The sequence below is a fragment of the Gigantopelta aegis genome, chromosome 10 (genome assembly GCF_016097555.1).
Source record: "Gigantopelta aegis isolate Gae_Host chromosome 10, Gae_host_genome, whole genome shotgun sequence".
Taxonomy (NCBI): Eukaryota; Metazoa; Mollusca; class Gastropoda; order Neomphalida; family Peltospiridae; genus Gigantopelta; species Gigantopelta aegis.
Genome location: NC_054708.1, coordinates 60,158,278 through 60,178,157, shown reverse-complemented (window position 1 = coordinate 60,178,157; position 19,880 = coordinate 60,158,278). Strand labels below are relative to the sequence as shown.

At 36.4% G+C, this 19,880-nt stretch overlaps 1 protein-coding gene across 1 annotated transcript in view; it reads right to left on the bottom strand.

Annotated features, from left to right (window-relative positions):
- The window catches only part of LOC121383233 (shootin-1-like), a 67,182-nt gene that overhangs the window by 34,156 nt on the left and 13,146 nt on the right, over window positions 1-19,880 (bottom strand). The window contains exons 3-5 of the mRNA XM_041513125.1: window positions 13,619-13,679; window positions 3,793-3,887; window positions 1,664-1,814 (exon numbers count right to left, since the gene is read on the bottom strand). Coding sequence (XP_041369059.1) covers window positions 1,664-1,814; window positions 3,793-3,887; window positions 13,619-13,679 — 307 coding nt within the window. The remainder of the gene's footprint in view (window positions 1-1,663; window positions 1,815-3,792; window positions 3,888-13,618; window positions 13,680-19,880) is intronic.

Here is a 19,880-nt window from a genome sequence, read left to right as displayed (position 1 = left end):
GTATCGTATCGCTACCCAAGTATTAGGATACGTAGTGTATCGCTACCCAAGTATCAGGATATGTAGTGTATCTCTATCCAAGTATTAGGATATGTAGTGTATCTCTATCCAAGTATTAGGATATGTAGTGTATCTCTATCCAAGTATTAGGATATGTAGTGTATCTCTATCCAAGTATTAGGATATGTATCGTATCACTGTCCAAGTATCGGGATACGTAGTGTATCTCTATCCAAGTATCAGGATATGTATCGTATCACTGTCCAAGTATTGGGATACGTAGTGTATCTATATCCAAGTATCGGGATATGTATTGTATCTCTATCCAAGTATTGGGATACGTAGTGTATCTATATCCAAGTATCGGGATATGTAGTGTATCTCTATCCAAGTATTGGGATACGTAGTGTATCTATATCCAAGTATTGGGATATGTAGTGTATCTCTACCCAAGTATTGGGATACGTAGTGTATCTATATCCAAATATCAGGATATGTATTGTATCTCTATCCAAGTATCAGGATATGTAGTGTATCTCTATCCAAGTACTGGGATATGTATTGTATTACTACCCAAATATCAAGATATGTATCGTATCGCTACCCAATTATTAGGATATGTAGTGTATCTCTACCCAAGTATCAGGATATGCAGTGTATCTCTATCCAAGTATCAGGATATGTATCATATAACTGTCCAAGTATTAGGATATGTAGTGTATCTCTATCCAAGTATTGGGATACGTAGTGTATCTGTATCCAAGTATCAGGATATGTAGTGTATCTCTATCCAAGTATTAGGATATGTAGTGTACCTCTATCCAAGTATTGGGATACGTAGTGTATCTATATCCAAGTATCAGGATATGTAGTGTATCTCTATCCAAGTATCAGGATATGTAGTGTATCTCTATCCAAGTATCAGGATATGTATTGTATCTCTATCCAAGTATCAGGATATGTAGTGTATCTCTATCCAAGTATTAGGATATGTATTGTATCTCTATCAAAGTATCAGGATATGTAGTGTATCTCTATTCAAGTATCAGGATATGTAGTGTATCGCTACCCAAGTTTCGGGATACGTAGTGTATCTCTATCCAAGTATTAGGATATGTATCATATCACTGTCCAAGTATCGAGATATGTAGTGTATCTCTATCCAAGTATTAGGATATGTATCATATCACTGTCCAAGTATCGGGATACGTAGTGTATCTCTATCCAAGTATTAGGATAAGTATCGCATCACTGTCCAAGTATCGGGATATGTATGATATTGCAACCTACACCCCTACTCTGTACACATCATAGGCAACTTCCATTTTTGTAGGGGTCAGGCCAATTTTCCCCCCAATTTAATGAAAATGCCCGAATCTGGATACCAACAATTAGCAATACTATCAAAGAGCTAAACAGGGTTGCAAATGAATCACTATGGATTTTTACTTAAATTACATCTAATATTGTGAGTAAAATGATCATAATACATGGTGAAAAGGTTTTAAGCCAGCTAATTTTGCCTGAATATTTTGATAGTTTTTGCCTGAATTTGATGATTTGCCACCACCACCACCCCCCCCCCCCACCCCTGTGTCTCGTACGTTTATGGTACCTGAACTAACACAACATATTTAGATGTACCATTTATTAAACAACTTACTGATAATTTCTTCAGTTTTCTCTTTCAAATATTTGTCTGTGGCAGTTTCCACAACATCGGTGTTGAAGGCGGGGTCATCAGGTAGGGTGAGATTTGCTTTACAAAAAACCATTTGACTTTTCCGCTTCAAATTCTTGTACTCTTTCGTAACCTAGAAACAAAATTCATTTAACCTCTTTGATACCTTCACTTACTCAATACAGCCACATAATTATTATTCTCCATAAGCAACTTTGATATGACCCACCAATACAAAGTAGATATCGAGGCAATATTAAGTAGTCAAAATACACACTCATGGGCACAAGTTCAAACCTGATTACAGACATTCCTGGACTTTATATTGGTGGAAGGAAGACAGGAAATGGTTTATTTAATGACACACTCAACACATTTTATTTACGGTTATATGACGTCAGACATATGGTTAAGGACCACACAGATATTGAGGGAGGAAACCTGCTGTCGCCACTTCAGGGGCTACTCTTTTCGATTAGCAGCAAGGGATCTTTTATATGCACCATCTCATAGACAGGATAGCACATACCACAGCCTTTGGTGTACCAGTCGTGGTGCACTGGCTGGAGCGAGAAATAGCCCAATGGGCCCACTGACGAGGATCGTTCTCAAACTGACCGCTCATCAAGCGAGCGCTTTACCACTGGGCTACGTCTCACCTTTGGTGAAAGGATGCAAACAAGATTACTAGTCCATAACATACAACCAAGAAAATATTTTATACTTATTCCTTATCAAGCTTTATCAGATAATTCCATGTATTGCCATGAAGAGTAAATTTAAATGATAAAAACACTAATAAATAAGTGAAAAACATATACAGCAAAACTGTGCTATTACTTGTACAGCCTTTAGCTGGAATTTGGTCTTTACCATAATACTCAGTATTTCTGCCAGAAAGACATTTTTGGGTATGACGCTATGAAATTGAATATTTACAATGCGTGTGTCGATAGGGGGTATGGGGAGCCTCCCCTAGAAAGAAAATGGGTTAGGTTTCGGGTTAGGGTTCAGAAAATCATACAGTAATGGTAAGAGTCATAAATTTTGTCAAATGGTCAACTTAGAAAAATAAACTCTGCAAATAAATATTGGTAAGGCACTATACCTGTTTTACCCTCTGGCAGAAACCCTGAAATTTGTCACTGAATTACCAGTATTAAAATATGATGACTGTTTGGTACATAATGATTGGTCTTTATAAGGGAGGAACTACAACACTGAATTACCACCTGTATTGAACAGAGCTTTCTGGCGAAGTTAGAGGTTGTGCCCACGACAGACATGCTTGAACAGTTCTCTGATGGAAGCATGCAAAACATTAACCACACCCACTGAATTGCCAATATTAAATTAATGATGACTCTTTGGTATATATATTGATTGTATATTATATTAATTTAGCCCCCTCTTCCTTCTGTTGCCATCAAAAATATTGTGTCAAATGATAAAATTAAGAGGAGATGACAGTGAAATTGCAATGACATTGAACTGCAAGAAATATCAAGTGCTAAACCTACTTTAGTTATTTGTGTTTCTGGACCAGACATTTTCATATCGGTAGTTATTAGCACAATAAAGATTAACAACTCAACAAACAACACTCTTTTTTGGCCACAAAGGTACTACAGTGAAACCTGTTTAAACCGGATCACCCTGGGGACCTAATATTTATCTGAGTTAGACACGATCCGGTGTTTAGAGTGTCACGTTTTAGAATTTAGAAAATCCAGGAACATTTTTCATTACATTTTAACTTATTTCCATGCTTATATCCACTTAAGGTTCAAACACGCTGTCCTGAGCACACACCTCAGCTATCTGGGCTGTCTGTCCAGGACAGTGGGTTAGTTGTTAGCTGTTAGTGGTTAGTTAAAGAGAAGAGGGTATAGTGGTCTTACACCTACCCATTGAGTCGTTAAAACTTGCTCTGGGTAGGAGCCGGTACTGGGCTGTGAACCCAGTACCTACCAGCCTTATACCCGATGGCTTAACTACGACACCACCAAGGCCGGTTTAGGACCATGAAACTTGGCCAGTTTTGATAAGATTCCGGTTTATTCAGGGTCTGGTATAGACGTGTTTCACTGTACAAACAGACTGGTATTTACATTTGACGCGTATGACTCCGCTTCCTTCTGACACTCGACAGCTTCCTGGTATTTCTCCTTGATACATTCATACTCCACGTAGGCTGGCTCCAACACTGCAAAGAGATAACCACCAATGCATCAATCACCAACTGGTTATTAACAATTATAAATGTGTGTCATTATTAATTGTCTTTGTCCTATCACCAACATGTCACTAACAATCACATGAAATTATTAAAAACAGCAACAAAAGTGTCATGTTATTTGTTAATTGCATGGTTATTAATGTTAAGTATTATATTATATATCACAACAACTGGACAAAGGCTGTGTTATGTTTGTGGCAAAGTGCATATAAAAGATCCCTTGCTGCATAGAAAAAATGTAGCAGGTTTCCTCTGATGACTCGAGTCAGGCAAAAGTTCCATGGATACATGGATGGATGGATGGATGGATGGATGGATGAATACATGAATACATGGATGGACAGATGGATGGATGGTGGGTGGATACATGGATGGATGAATACATGGATAGACAGATGGATGGATGGATGGATGGATAGATGCATGGATGGATGAATGAATGGATGGATAGATGCATGGATGGATGAATGCATGAATACATGGATGGACAGATGGATGGATGGATGGATAGATGCATGGATGGATGAATACATGGATGGACAGATGGATGGATGGATGGATGCATGGATGGATAGATGCATGGATGGATGGACAGATGCATGGATGGATGAATGGATGGACAGATGAATGGATGGATGGATGGATAGATGCATGGATGGATGAATGCATGAATACATGAATGGACAGATGGATGGATGGATGGATAGATGCATGGATGGATGAATACATGAATACATGGATGGATGGATGGATAGATGCATGGATGGATGAATGCATGAATACATGGATGGACAGATGGATGGATAGTGGGTGGATGAATACATGGATGGATGGATGGTGGGTGGATGAATAAACGGATGAATGAATGTGTGTACAGATGGATGGTTGGCCAAGGTTTGAATGATAAAATACCTGAGTCTGTTGACTGAGAGGAATTGATCTTATGATGCATCAGGCAAACATTTTATACAAAGCTATATATTAAAGGGACATTCCTGAGTTTGCTGCACTTTTAAACATGTTATCAATTAACAGAGACGTTTTAACAATTGTAATTACATATCAAATATATTTTTCCTGCATAAAATATTAGTGGCTGTATATTAAACGTGTTTCTGATCGTTCTAATATTTGTATTAGGTTAAATTTCATTTTATTTCCTAAAATAATTTTTTTTCGTACGTATGAAATTATTTGAAGACAAAATCCAGTTTGGGATACTTACAAATATTAAGACGACCAGAAACACATTAAATATACCGACACTGATATTCTAAACAAGAAAATATATTTAATATGTAAGTTTAATCGTAGAAATATTTTATTAGTCGAAAATATCTTACAATGCAGCAAACTCAGGAATGTCCCTTTAAGTTATTAGGAAGTCAGTGCACAGACATGTTTTGTTACAATACAGTTGTTTGATTTTGTGTGCCAGCCTTTCATTGTATTTGATTTGAGGATAATGTGGACAGTATATAGGCTTATATGTGATATGAATGAAGCATAAACAAACCTGTTAAGTGCATTATAAACACTGTTTGCCACACGAAGAGTTTGATACCATGATTAATAAAACTGTCATGCACATGGAAGTTTATCCACGATCATTACAGTTTCACGTTATTCAAGTAATTTATAACCAACATGTAGATTTTATTTCCATTGACACTTATGTACATGAAATGTAGTCATACATAAATGTAAAGTTGATGTTGTGCCAAAGTGGATTCTATGTACAAAATCACAAACAGCAGCCATCTGAAAACTGTGTGACTGATAATTTAATTTCAGTATCCACACATCAAGCCAGTGCTTTAAGCCACCACTTGTCAAGTTGTTACTTGTTGTAGCAGCTTAATTAATATAGTCTGGTTTAGGAAATAGTTCCTTATTTTAAAAAAATACATGTACTACAAAAACTCTGATATGCCTCAAAATCTTTCTTTGATGATTACAAGTAGGCTGACCTCTGCAGTATTTAAATAACACATTGGTTTGAAGTTACTTGTTATTATGTAGTACTGATAACAACTGTGTAAGTGGTATAGTGCCACTTGTATAGCTACAACACGGATGGTGCTCTGACATGCATGGTGTAATTAATGGTGGTGTGTAATCTTTACCACTGGGCTAAGCCCTACCCAGCGTCTTGATATCACTGTGTTGGGACAGATACACACTACCATGCATATTTTAATTGATGCATGTGGTAAAAAAAATCACACTAAAAAAATCACACTGTAAACAAGAAAAATGTTGAGTTGTTTTTAATAAATTAATTTCTAAAATTAGTTTTATGTTACAGCAATTAAACAAAATAATCCTCCACCTGAGCACCACTGAAAGGTCAAGATGTGAAGTTAAAATAGTAAATCTGCTTAGCGGACTTCATAGTAAGGTCAAAGTGTGAAGTTAAAATAGTAAATCTGCTTAGTGGACTTCATAGTAAGGTCAAGTTGTGAAGTTAAAATAGTAAATCTGTTTAGTGGACTTCACAGTAAGGTCAAGGTGTGAAGTTAAAATAGTAAATCTGTTTAGTGGACTTCACAGTAAGGTCAAGGTGTGAAGTTAAAATAGTAAATCTGTTTAGTGGACTTCACAGTAAGGTCAAGGTGTGAAATTAACACATAATAACAGTAAATCTGCTTAGCGGACTTCATAGTAAGGTCAAGGTATGAAGTTAAAATAGTAAATCTGCTCAGTGGACTTCATAGTAAGGTCAAGGTTTGAAGTTAAAATAGTAAATCTGCTCAGTGGACCTCATAGTAAGGTCAAGGTGTGAAGTTAAAATAGTAAATCTGTTTAGTGGACTTCATAGTAAGGTCAAGGTGTAAAGTTAAAATAGTAAATCTGTTTAGTGGACCTCATAGTAAGGTCACGGTGTGAAGCTAAAATAGTAAATCTGCTTAGTGGACTTAATAGTAAGGTCAAGGTGTGAAGCTAAAGTAGTAAATCTGTTTAGTGGACCTCATAGTAAGGTCAAGGTGTGAAGTTAAAATAGTATATATGTTTAGTGGACCTCATAGTAAGGTCAAGGTGTGAAGTTAAAATAGTAAATCTGCTTAGTGGACTTCATAGTAAGGTCAAGGTGTGAAGCTAAAATAGTAAATCTGTTTAGTGGACTTCATAGTAAGGTCAAGGTGTGAAGCTAAAATAGTAAATCTGCTTAGTGGACTTCATAGTAAGGTCAAGGTGTGAAGCTAAAATAGTAAATCTGCTTAGTGGACTCATGGACTTGTTTGTTCTTGTTAGTGACATGATTACTTTCTGTTGTCATAAAATAGTACTTTGATTCTAACAGAAAGAAAGAAAGAAATGCTTTATTTAACGATGCACTCAACACATTTTATTTATGGTTATATGGTGTCAGACATAAGGTTAAGGACCACACAGATATTGAGAGAGGAAACCCGCTGTCGCCACTTCATGGGCTACTCTTTTCGATTAGCAGCAAGGGATCTTTTATGTGCAACATCCCACAGACAGGCCTTTGTTACACCAGTTGTGGAGCACTGGCTGGAACGAGAAATAGCCCAATGGGTCCACCGACGGGGATCGATCCTAGGATGACTGCGCATCAAGCGGATGCTTTACCACTGGGCTACGTACCGCCCATTGATTCTAACAGATGAACACAAGAAATGTTGGCTTTTGCTTTATTGTCTTGTTTTGCATTTTATTCTTTTAAAATATAATGTGTCATGTAATTATTGTGTCAGTACATTGCTCACATGTTTTTGCATTAATATATTAGTTTTCATGATTTTATGATTTACAATATATTAATGTTTAATTACCAGAGACCTAAATAGGCAGGAATATCTAAATATCAGGGTCCATTGACTGTTGTGTTGACACAGCTTAGAATACAGAAAAATAATTTTGTTGCAGTCACATATGCTCTGTTTATTTAGCAGAAAATTATCTTTCCACAGAGGATAGTCAAATACCAGGCTTACAATAACAGCATTCTTTACTATTACAAATGGGATGAGTGTTTTCTTGGTGTTCAGTCTGTCTTACATATATCTGTCTGTCTATCCAGTCAGCCATCTTCATCCATCCATCTCCATCCATCCATCCATCTATCCATATCCATCCATCCATCTATCCATCTCCATCCATCCATCTATCTATCCATATCCATCCATCCATCTATCCATATCCATCTATCCATTTCCATCCATCTATCCATCCATCCCATCCATCCATCTATCCATATATCCATCTATCTCCATCCATCCATCTATCCATCCATTCAACCAGCCAGCCATCTCCATCCATCCATCTATTCAATTCCATCCATCTATTCATTTCCATCCATCTATCCATCCATCCCATCCCATCCATCCATATATCCATCCATCCATCTCCATTCATCTCCATCCACATATATCCATCCATCCATATATCCAGCCATCTCCATCTCTATCCACATATCCATCCATCCATCTCCATCCATATATCCATCCATCCATCTGCATCCATATAGACATCCATCCATTTCCATTCACATATCCATCCATCTCCATCCACATATCCATCCATCCATCTCCATCCATATATTCATCCATCTCCATCCATCCATCCATCCATCCATCTCCATCCACATATCCATCCATCCATCTCCATCCATATATCCATCCATCTCCATCCATCCATCCATCTCCATCCACATATCCATTCATCCATCTCCATCCATAAATCCATCCATCTCCATCCATCCCCTTACATCTATCTCCATCCATCTCCATTCATCTCCTTCCATCCATCACCATCCACATCTCCATCTCCATCCATATATCCATCCATCCCTTTCCATCTATCTCCATCTATCAATCTCCATCTATCCATCTCCATCCATCCATCTCCATCCATCCAACCATCTCCATCCATTCATCTATCCAATCAGCCATATCCATCCATCCATCTAGCCATCTCTGCCAATCAATTCTGCCATCTCCATCCATCTATCCATCCATCTCCATCCATCTCCATTCATCCATCCAGCAGCCAGCTATCTCCATCCATCCATCCAACTCTATCCATCTCCATCCAACTATCCAATTCCACAATCTCCATCCAACCATCTTCATCTATCCATCATCCAAGGATGACTGGATAGTTCAGAACGTATCGTGGCAAGTTGCGGGTGATTTGGTGCCATTGCATTAATATATGTCTGGCCTCACGCGAGGTCAAAATCATAGAGCAGAGTCACTTTTCTATAACAGGAAGGAGACTTGAGTTTTTAATCTAAAAAAAAAAATATGCAAAAAGGAGATATTAACCCAATACCATCTAACATGTCTTAAGCGGCCACGCAAAAGAATATTCAAAAGCGACTGCTTGAGACAAGTGACCTCTGAAAACAGGTGCAGCTTTTAAAGTCTACAATTATTTAAAAATTTCACCGTCTATACTTGCTAATCGATGGATGTGTTTTCAAGAGACTTTTAAAAATCACCTTTCCACCTGTCGCCTTCTTCAGAAATAATTAAGTGTAACTGAAAAGCACTTATTTAACCGTTTGGAATTCATTCTCTTGCAAGTTTGTCTTCTCTTTTCATTTAATTACTACCGTACTCTATGCAGAGTATTGTCCTAGTAGATTAATCTACCAATTTCAAGCTTAAATTACCCAGAGGCAATTAGATGTATTCCACAGTCACTATTTCTTAACTGATGCACAGTGGATATGTTGGACTGAATGGGTAATACTAATAGTATCCGTAAAGGTGTGAAGATTGCTTACTTATTACACCTTGTCGCTGTTGTTTAAAATAAATATTTATAGAATTTACGGTCGCCGCTGGGACAGGTTTTCCTGCATTATTTTATAATTTTGATATCTTTCTTTGTATGTTGAATATATTCATTATGAGAAAGTGTGTGTGAAACAACATTTGTAGTTAAGCATGTTACGGTCTGCTGTTCCAAACGAATATCTTTTTCCGGTGGAGCATGACCCAACCTCCCTAAACATTTTGCTTGCCGTAGTCTAGATCCACACCCATGTACAATTTCCACTTTTCCACCACACATGCCTGATAAGATCATTAAAGTTATACTTGTCAACAGTCAGTACTTTTATTGCTAGACACAGGTGTTGTCTGAGCTAGACCACCTATCTGTGAGCCTGTCGCATGATTTTCCAGCACCAGTCTTGAGTGTCGCTTTAAACTCTCAGACACTTAACACTAATTATTACCTAAGAATAGGTATTCCTCATGTTCTTCGTCACTCATCCGTGATTGTGTACCATGCAAGTGGTCATTATTTTTAAACGGTGACACAGATTTCGCCTTACTGTGACTGGCACGGCGAAGTCAAATTTGTCAAAGTGAAGTTTTGACTCACTTCGCCTACTCGCGTGAACCCTGTATGTGTATGTAATAGTGAAACCTGACATACATACAATAATTAGATATTCATTCATCAATACAGACAGACACCAACAGACAGACACACATACAATTAAGTGTTACCAGTTACCAGTAAATATATCACTTATTTCACTCTAAGGTGTGTTATTATCACATACAGTTCTTCATGCTTTCACATATAAACATCGCTCAGCATGACGATGACAAAATGACACTCAAAAGTTTATCATTTTGGTTTTCTCTAACAATTGTTCACCTTTGATTTTGTTGTAATTTGTTCACCATTGTACAATTTTCACGAACATTTTAATGTTAAATAGAAACTCATCGAACTTCTGACACAATGGTCTGATTACCGATTTCATTTACATCAACACCTACAAGTTCTGCACTCCATACTTCTGGAAATGTACCCAACTGAGATATTACAGGGTTGAAAATTAACATAAAAACAATGGTCACCAGCAGGGCCAGTTGAAGAAAAATCTTACCGGCCCTTCTCAAATTCAACTAGCCCTCCAATTATCACATTGAAATTTAACTGCACAGCCAAAATCAAAACTAGAATGTTTTGTTGATTAACACCCATGTACTCACCATATATAGTCCGTTTGCTTAAAAAGGAAACCGACGAATTGGCATGTAACTTCATAATGAATAAAGTTAAAATCATATAAACACATGTTAAGTTTTAAACCCATACCAACTCAAATTTAAAAAAAATGAAAAAGAAATCCAGTATAAATAAAAATGTTTCTTTACAAATTACCATTAAATTACACAGATTAAATCACATTTTTAATGCATGGGTGAAGACGAAATACTAGAACAGCCAAGGTATGCGGCTTGATTTGCATTGTCTCTGATGTAACAGATAGTGCAGTACAAAAAGACTAAAAGGTAGAACTGCGTGCTTTCATAAACTAGTGAGTGGCAGTCCTCTTTGGGCGATGTAAGAGTGATGTAATAAACTGTGTTGATGCAATCTCCAGAAAAGGATTTCTCGGGAGTGGCTGTCCTCCTATAGACGAGGCACTAGCTAGAACTCCCTGGAATCATCCACTGTTTTGCCAAATGCCCATTCGACTCTTCATTGTGGTGAGATACGGTCCTGGTCATGTATTACGGTTCTGTCATTCAGATTACCTTGGATGTTCCATCAATTGTCTTTCATATGAAGATTTAACCTATGCAGTTTGATGGTAATTTGTAAAAAAAAAAAAAAATTGTATACACTGAACGTTCCCCCACCCCAAAAAGAAAGAAGGAAAAAAAAGTTATTTGAGATGGTACGAATTTAAAATTTAACAAATTAATATGTTTTTTTTTGTTTTTTTTTTATCTTTATTCATTAAGAAGTTAAATACCAATTCATCGGTTCCCTTTTGACGCAAACAGACAATAGCCTCAAAATTTATATTTTCTGCCTCAGTAAAATGTAATAATGCGTGCGTGCGAGCATGCGTATGTGTATGTATGTGTGTGTATAATTTGGATATTGTAAATGCTACAGTAGTAGACTACTAATAAAATAAATATCGAAAGAAAAATAAATCTGTGAAAAAACCCCAAAACAAACAAATGTTTTTAAATGTAACACAAAATACAATGTATTCTGTGATCATATTACAAAGCATAAAAGTGTACTTATTTTTTTTACAGTAATCTTTTCAAAGTCTACTAGATAATTATGGCATATCCACTACATTCCAATATGCTGACTACTTCCAGATTAATACATGCAGTATTTGCAATATGTTTTGAGCTTTATTTATAGAAAGACCCAACCCAAAACCACAAAAGCTCAGTCTGGCGTTGTCAAAATATAGAACATGTTCGATGTCTTCTGCTTTCAAGACCTGTAGTTCGCCAGATGCAGTGTGTTTTGTCACATTCGATTCAGTTTCAGTGCATTTAAAAAAAAAAAAACCCTGGTATACTGGGGTACCACGATATCGTGGTACTTAACTATTTGGAAAAAATAAAGAAATGTACTAACATATATGAAGGTAAATACACTTGGGTTGCAATTTTTGCTATATTTGCATCATGTCCATGCCACTGTGTTGACAAATAAATGTAGTTCTAACATTAAAACAGTTGATGGAAGTACACCATAGCACTGGCTTCCATTCAAGGGAGGTTACCACGATATCGTGGTAAATCGCAAACGTTACACGGGTCAAAAATGGCTATTTTTGTACACACATTTATAGTAATGTCTAGTAAACAAACTTCAACACAAGAACGAAGAAAAGTTAACTTAAGACGTTTCATTTTTCAATTGTAGTCAAATATTTACATTTTCCATTGGAAAAGTCGGTAATAATAATTATTCTTCTTCTGCAAGACAGTGTGGGCAGTTTTTTAATTGTTCATCATATTAGTAAGATTCAACAGTTATATAATCAATATTTATCTAGTGAAACTAAGAATAGAACATATTAAAAGTTATGTGTTTTGTTTAAATTGCCAATAAATATAGTCATGGCCCTTAAATGTTTCCATACTTTATTAGAGGTCAGGCGTTCTAAATATAGTAACACTGTGACCGTGTATAGCCTCGTTTTGATTATCAACAACCAGTCGACAGTCGGATACCTGTCAGAGCAGAATTGTATGCGTGTATGTTAAGTACTGGGGCTATTTGTAAGCATGGGGGTGTCAGTAAAATCACTATCTCTGTTATTTTATGACCAAACAGTAAAACTATGAATACTTACCGAAATTTTTTACATTTCTTCAAATTTGTTAACGGGCAAAACAATGTGTTGTCTGTAATCGCACTTCTAATAATAAACGTGCCACCAGGGGGCGTTGCGCGTGCTAAACCACAAAAATGTAAATGCCGCGATATCGTGGAACTCGCAATATCGTGAGCAAGGAGTATACCATACTCACTAGGCCCTTCAATCGATGGTCGCCCAACGGACTACCTTTATAAAAAATTTACTTGCCACAGGCGACCGCTAATTTTCAACCCTGATATTATCCACTGTAAACGATATCTGAAATAAACTGTAGTTGTTTCCAGGTTTTAATTATTTTGTTTTGTACTTGAGAACTAATAGAACTGGTGTAGTGTTATGCTGCGAGCAAATCAACTACGTTTATTTTTTCATTCAAATACAGTAGAAACTAACCCTTTTTCCATGGGTAACACGGACACAGTAGATGCTCAATGTCCTCTAACTATTTACTGACCTTCCTGCACTATTTACTGACCTTCCTGCACTATTTACTGACCTTTCTGCACTATTTACTAACCTTCCTGCACTATTTACTGACCTTTCTGCACTATTTACTGACCTTTCTGTACATCTTTCAATTCTTTCTCTCGTTCTTCTAATTTCTGCACCAACAGATCATACTGAAATATAATGAACAGAAAAACAGATCAGTAATTGTGGTTTCTACAAAAGGCCATTAAATACTCAAATAAGGGGCATAGCCATGTGCCAAAGTACACGCCTGATGTGCGGTCGGTCCACTGAGGTGGCTCCATCCTACACCACATGCATAGGTTTTCCCAAATGAGGGGAAGGATGTAGCCCAGGGGCGTCCCGTCAGTCACTGACAGTGGGACCATTGGACTACTTCCAGCCAGTGCACCACAACTGGTATATCAAAGGAGGTAGCCCAGGGGCGTCCCGTCAGTCACTGACAGTGGGACCATTGGACTACTTCCAGCCAGTGCACCACAACTGGTATATCAAAGGAGGTAGCCCAGGGGCGTCCCGTCAGTCACTGACAGTGGGACCATTGGACTACTTCCAGCCAGTGCACCACAACTGGTATATCAAAGGAGGTAGCCCAGGGGCGTCCCGTCAGTCACTGACAGTGGGACCATTGGACTACTTCCAGCCAGTGCACCACAACTGGTATATCAAAGGAGGTAGCCCAGGGGCGTCCCGTCAGTCACTGACAGTGGGACCATTGGACTACTTCCAGCCAGTGCACCACAACTGGTATATCAAAGGAGGTAGCCCAGGGGCGTCCCGTCAGTCACTGACAGTGGGACCATTGGACTACTTCCAGCCAGTGCACCACAATTGGTATATCAAAGGCCATGGTATGTGTAATCCTATACATGTGGGATGGTACATATAAAAGATCCCTTGATACTAATGGAAAAATGTAGCAGGTTTTCACTCTAACACTAAATGTCAAAATAATCTTGTTTGACATCAAACAGCCAATGATTAACAAATAAATGTGCTTTAGTGGTGTCATTAAAAAACAACAACCTTGAATTTATTTAGCTAAAGTATGAAATACACACACACACAACTAAAACAGATGAGTAATCAAGGATTGTCCTACATAGCCTAAAAGAGATGATAATTAAAGGAGTAGGTACGATAGCAATGTGTTTGCGGCCCCCAATAAATTGAGGAAACAAAATTCACAATTTGGATTTAAAAGTAGGTGTTGGACTGTTTTACTGTTTTAGTGTAACACATATTTTTCTGTGTTATGTGTTGAAAGTATTATAAATCTGGTGTCAAAGTGTTCGATTTTAGGCTCAATTCATGTTTTTATCTGTTTTTGCCAATTTCAAAGCGTCAGAAATGTATCAGCGCAGTCGTGTTCAGTGTTCATTTTTTAAACACAACAAAATATTAAGATAATATAATTACTGTGTAAAAATAAAGATTGAACACGAATGCGCTCATAGTGAAAACAAAATAAATTGATCAGTTTTGTATCATTTTCTACAACATAGGGACGTAACTACGTCATGTTGTGAATCTTCAGCTCGATCCAGATCGCACCTGTCAATGCGTCCTCAGGTCCTGTCATTAATTATTAACAATGATTTTACACATCAAGTGGAAGATTTGGTGATTCATCCAAGATTTAAGAAATTGGTAAGTATTTTAAATTATTGAGGATCCTACATTTCCTAAAATTTAGTTTTGCACGATATTGTCAAGTTTATAGGCAAATTACTGTCTTTCGATCTATCAATCGGTTTTCAATGTCAGTGACAGATAGGCCTATTGGGGCAGGTTATGGATTTGCAATGTAAGCTACAGTTACATCGACTTCATGGCCTAAGCAATCTTCCTTTGCTGATTTTTTTTTTTTTTTTTCATTCATTAAAGTCCATTTTGGTGTGTGTTTTTTATTTGTAAACCTATGTTGTCGTCTGCTAAAAACAAATGTCAAACGAAAACGTTTATTAAATGAAAGGACAACTTCATATATTACTTTCTCAGCAAAATTATTATATGGGTTTGTGGTGTCATGGTAGAGTGCTCGACTCCTGTGTAGTATGTTTTGAGGTCGAATCTTGTCTACGGATTTTTTTTTTTTTTAAATTATTTTTTTAAAATTATTATTATTATTTAAAAAAAATTTAATGTAATGTTTTTTTAATTATACTTTCCCTTCTCCAAAATTAATTATTCTTAAATTTTTTTGCATTATTATTTGTTCCGTCATAACATTTAAAAATAATGATAAAAGGAATTAGATGGATTTAATAACCTTGTTTGTTATTATTGCTTTATTTATATATTTCAATATATAGATAGAATTTTTTAAAATTTAAATTGGGGGTTTTCTTTTTAAATGTACAGCAAACATGCTTGAAATGTTAAAGCAATTAAGTAAATATAAATGTTGAATAACCATGATCCTAACTTTGCTGAAATGCTTGTAGTTATGTAATGTTTTCTCTTCCAGAACACATGCCAAAGCAGATTATTTGCTGCCTCTGTTTGAAGAGGTGTAAACAAGCAGCAACAAGACACGTTGTGAACAGTGGCCTCAAGAACTACCTCGGGAAATGCCTCTTAAGAGAAGTGGACAACAACGAGATCATCTGCAATGCTTGTTATGCCAAGTACCGACGACAGTCTTCTACAACAGTACGGCATGTTGATGAAGAATTACCACAAGCCAATCTTCTGAGCCCAAAGACCATACAGCTCAAAATTCCATCAACCCCAAGGAGCCACAAATACTGCATTGTATGTAAGAAGACCGGAAATCAGTGAAACCACTGGGTAAATATTCCTGACCATGCTAGAACACAAGCTTTCATAGAAAAGGGTGTATTCATCGACTCTAGAAACAGATGCTGTCTTAAACATATTGAAAAAACTTATTTTTCTAAATCAGCACTGTCAATGATTTCTGTGACAAAACCGTGTGATATTTTTTCTAGGACGGACATTGTTTCATTGCTGGAAAATATACGTCATATGATCAAAAAACAAAGTCACATCAACTTTAACATTCCATCAATGATGACGGACGATGACTGCTGCTGTTTAACCGGTTTAACCAAAGAGCAGTTTGTAGATTTAACAAGTTATCTACAGCCACTTCGGGCAACAGCTGTTCGGTCATTGCCTACATGCCTAGGTGTGTTCCTAACAAAGCTAAAAACTGGTCTTCCCAATAAAATCCTAGCTGTTCTCTTTAGTTTGAAAAGACACCAGGTGCAAAGAATAATACATTCCACATTGTCGGCCATGATGACAAACTTTGTACCTGAAAACATTGGGTTTAAACACATCACACATGACAACTTTTGTCGATTACATACAACTCCAATTGCTAGAACATTATTTTCCTCTTCATCCGATCAGGCTGTCATAGTGCTGGATGGAACATATGTGTACATTCAAAAAACAACACACCACTGCTGAAGCTAACTCAAGCAGACTGATAACAAAAGTTAGATGGGTAGTAGAAAGTATAAATGGCAGACTCAAGCATTTTAAATATTTAGATAAAGTTGTACCTAATACAATGATCCCTTGCATTGGTGAATTTTTGCAAGTTATTGGGGCAATCTGTAACAAATACAGAAAACTTCTAGTGTCATCTGACAGTCAATCAGAAAATATAGCAAGATACATGCTCGAAAAGGCAGAGGAAGGCAACCATCTTCAGAAGTACTTGGGAGGATAACGATTTGCTGAAGAAGAAATCTTTATTTAAAAATCTAGATGATGTAACTGTGGAGCTGCAAAACTTCCCTAAGTTGAACATGGATCTGCTAAGAGATATCACCATTGGAGTATACCAGCTGAAACAAGCCTCATCATACTCCAGAGAACATGTTGATGACAATGGGGAGTATGCTGTGATGGTGTGTAAGGAAAGCCCAACATTAATCAAAGTGAAAATCCAGTATCGTCATACAAGTAGTGCTGCACATATGCTGTGGATTGAGTATGGGGACACTCCCTGTAAACCTGTTATAGGATGGTACTGTACCTGTAAAGTAGGTGCTCGGGTTGTAGGTTGCTGCGCACACATAGCTAGTGTGTTGTGGTATTTAGGACTATGGAGAAATCAAGACAAAAATATCACAGAAACCAAGTATTCCCTTTTGGATGCACGCGACATGCCAGCAAATGACACCTCACCAGAGACTGACAGGTGTCAAGAAGAATAATTATACCATATATTGGTGTACACTGAACCTTAACATGTGTAATACAGTTTCTGATCTGAGGAAATGAAATGAACGGGTTTCCTATTGTGTAGTATTCCATTTATATTGAAGTTAACAATGTTATTATCAGCCCCATGAAAGTGTACTATAAAATAAATGCATGCTTATAGCATCCAGAGATATTCTGCTGTATGAAACTATGTTTAATTCACATAATCCAAACTTGGGTAGTAAAAGCTATAAATCTATTCATACTGCACCTGTGATAACATATTCTTGTGGATTAATTAAACAATATGACTGGGTAATACAAGACTAAAATTAACATTGTTACTAGACATTTAGACTTGTTTCAAACATGAGTTGATTTGATGGGTTAGCCCGTTACATTATGCAAAAGTGAAGGCATTGTATGGTTTTCTTTAATGCAAATATAACTGACTAAACTTATTCTTTTGAAAATGATTTTAACAAATATTTTAGAGAACATTGGGTAATTAATCATCATAATTCTGACACATGGTCATCAGAGGAAATCTGCTAAATTTTTCCTTATAAAATAAACCGATGTGGTTCAATCCTGTGGCTCAAGCACTTCAAGCGAGCACTCAACCGACTAAACTAAATTCAACCCCCCACCCCCACCCCACCCCTTCAAGTGTATAAATATACTATATGAATATATACATTCACTTTCAAACTTTTAAAAATTGTTATTTTATTTTTCAGTTGTTTGGTTATAAATACCAAAAGGTTTGAAAATAGTAAATCAATATGACAACATAGGCCAACTTTACAATCAAAGATTAAACTTCACATTTGGGTTCAGGGTGGAGATGAGATGAAACCTAATTGTAATGTAAATTAAAATTTACAATTCAGTGTTTGTGTAGCTGTTCTGTATTTATAATTATTATTTCCCTTTTGGAGGAAAATAACGCAGATATATATTCTTCAATTGTACATCCCCATTTGGGCCTCACATTATTGACATCTATTAACTATTGTACTGTACTCTTGAACTTTGAATATATTGTACTTTGTTGATTGTGATGTTTAAACCAATTTATCTTTCTTACTTTATAAAAAGAATACATTTTGTTAACATTTTTGGCTTGTTTTGTGTTTTGTTTCAAGAACACGGATCTCCCGTTTAAGGCCTCATTTATTTCCCTTCCCATAGCAGCTGACATCTAAAAAATGGCATATTATTGACTAGGAGTCATATGGCCTCAGATTACAGTTATCTTCCCATTTGGTTGTCCAAAATCCGGAAGTTTCACCGCGCAAGTAGTCTGCTGTTTGACTGTGATTATTTCATGGCAGACAGCTATGAAGTGGCAACTGTTTGACTGAAGTGACAGGGGATAGCATGTAGTTTGTAAACATGTGTAACTTGTTGACATTGAAGACTTGTTTGTGGTAATTCCGGCCCATGCAAAAGTAGTGCTTTTTGTGTAAAATGGGTGTACTCCGGCCAGGTTTAGAGGGTGTGTCTGTTTAAACCAATATGCTGGGAGAAAGAGCTGGACAACAGGGGTTGTCCTTTTCAGGGTATGTGTCCCCCATGCAGGCAAAGGTACATACAAAACTTCACGGGCCTGCTGATATTAATAAAAATATTATAGCCACTAAGGCTATATAGAAACATATAGCGAAATTAATTGTGGTCTGAGGCCTGATATAGTTCACACATTACACCGGTTAAATGCTTGATTCTGATGAAAGTATTATAACCAGAGAGGTGAAATTACACAGACTGATTGTGCATACCACAAGGAATATGAAAACTAATTTATTTATTTTCTAAATATTTTATTAAATTAAAAAACATTTTTTTTGAATTTATTAAAAATTAAAATTAAAATTTTCAACTTTTAAATTTCAGTATCCTCCAAAATAGCATAAAATGACCTCTGATGTTACTACAGGTTGTTGCAATATTTTTTAACAGTTTTGAGCTAATAATTTGGTAAAAATGAGCAAAACTTGGATTTTGTTAGTCAATATTGAGATTTTTTTTTTTTTACATATTGAATTTTAATGAGTTTCTCAATTATTGCAATTGGACAGAAAATCTAAATATAATGAATATATCACTACTAAATGTAATTAAACACTTTAAATAAATAGTATACAGTTTTTAACAAGATT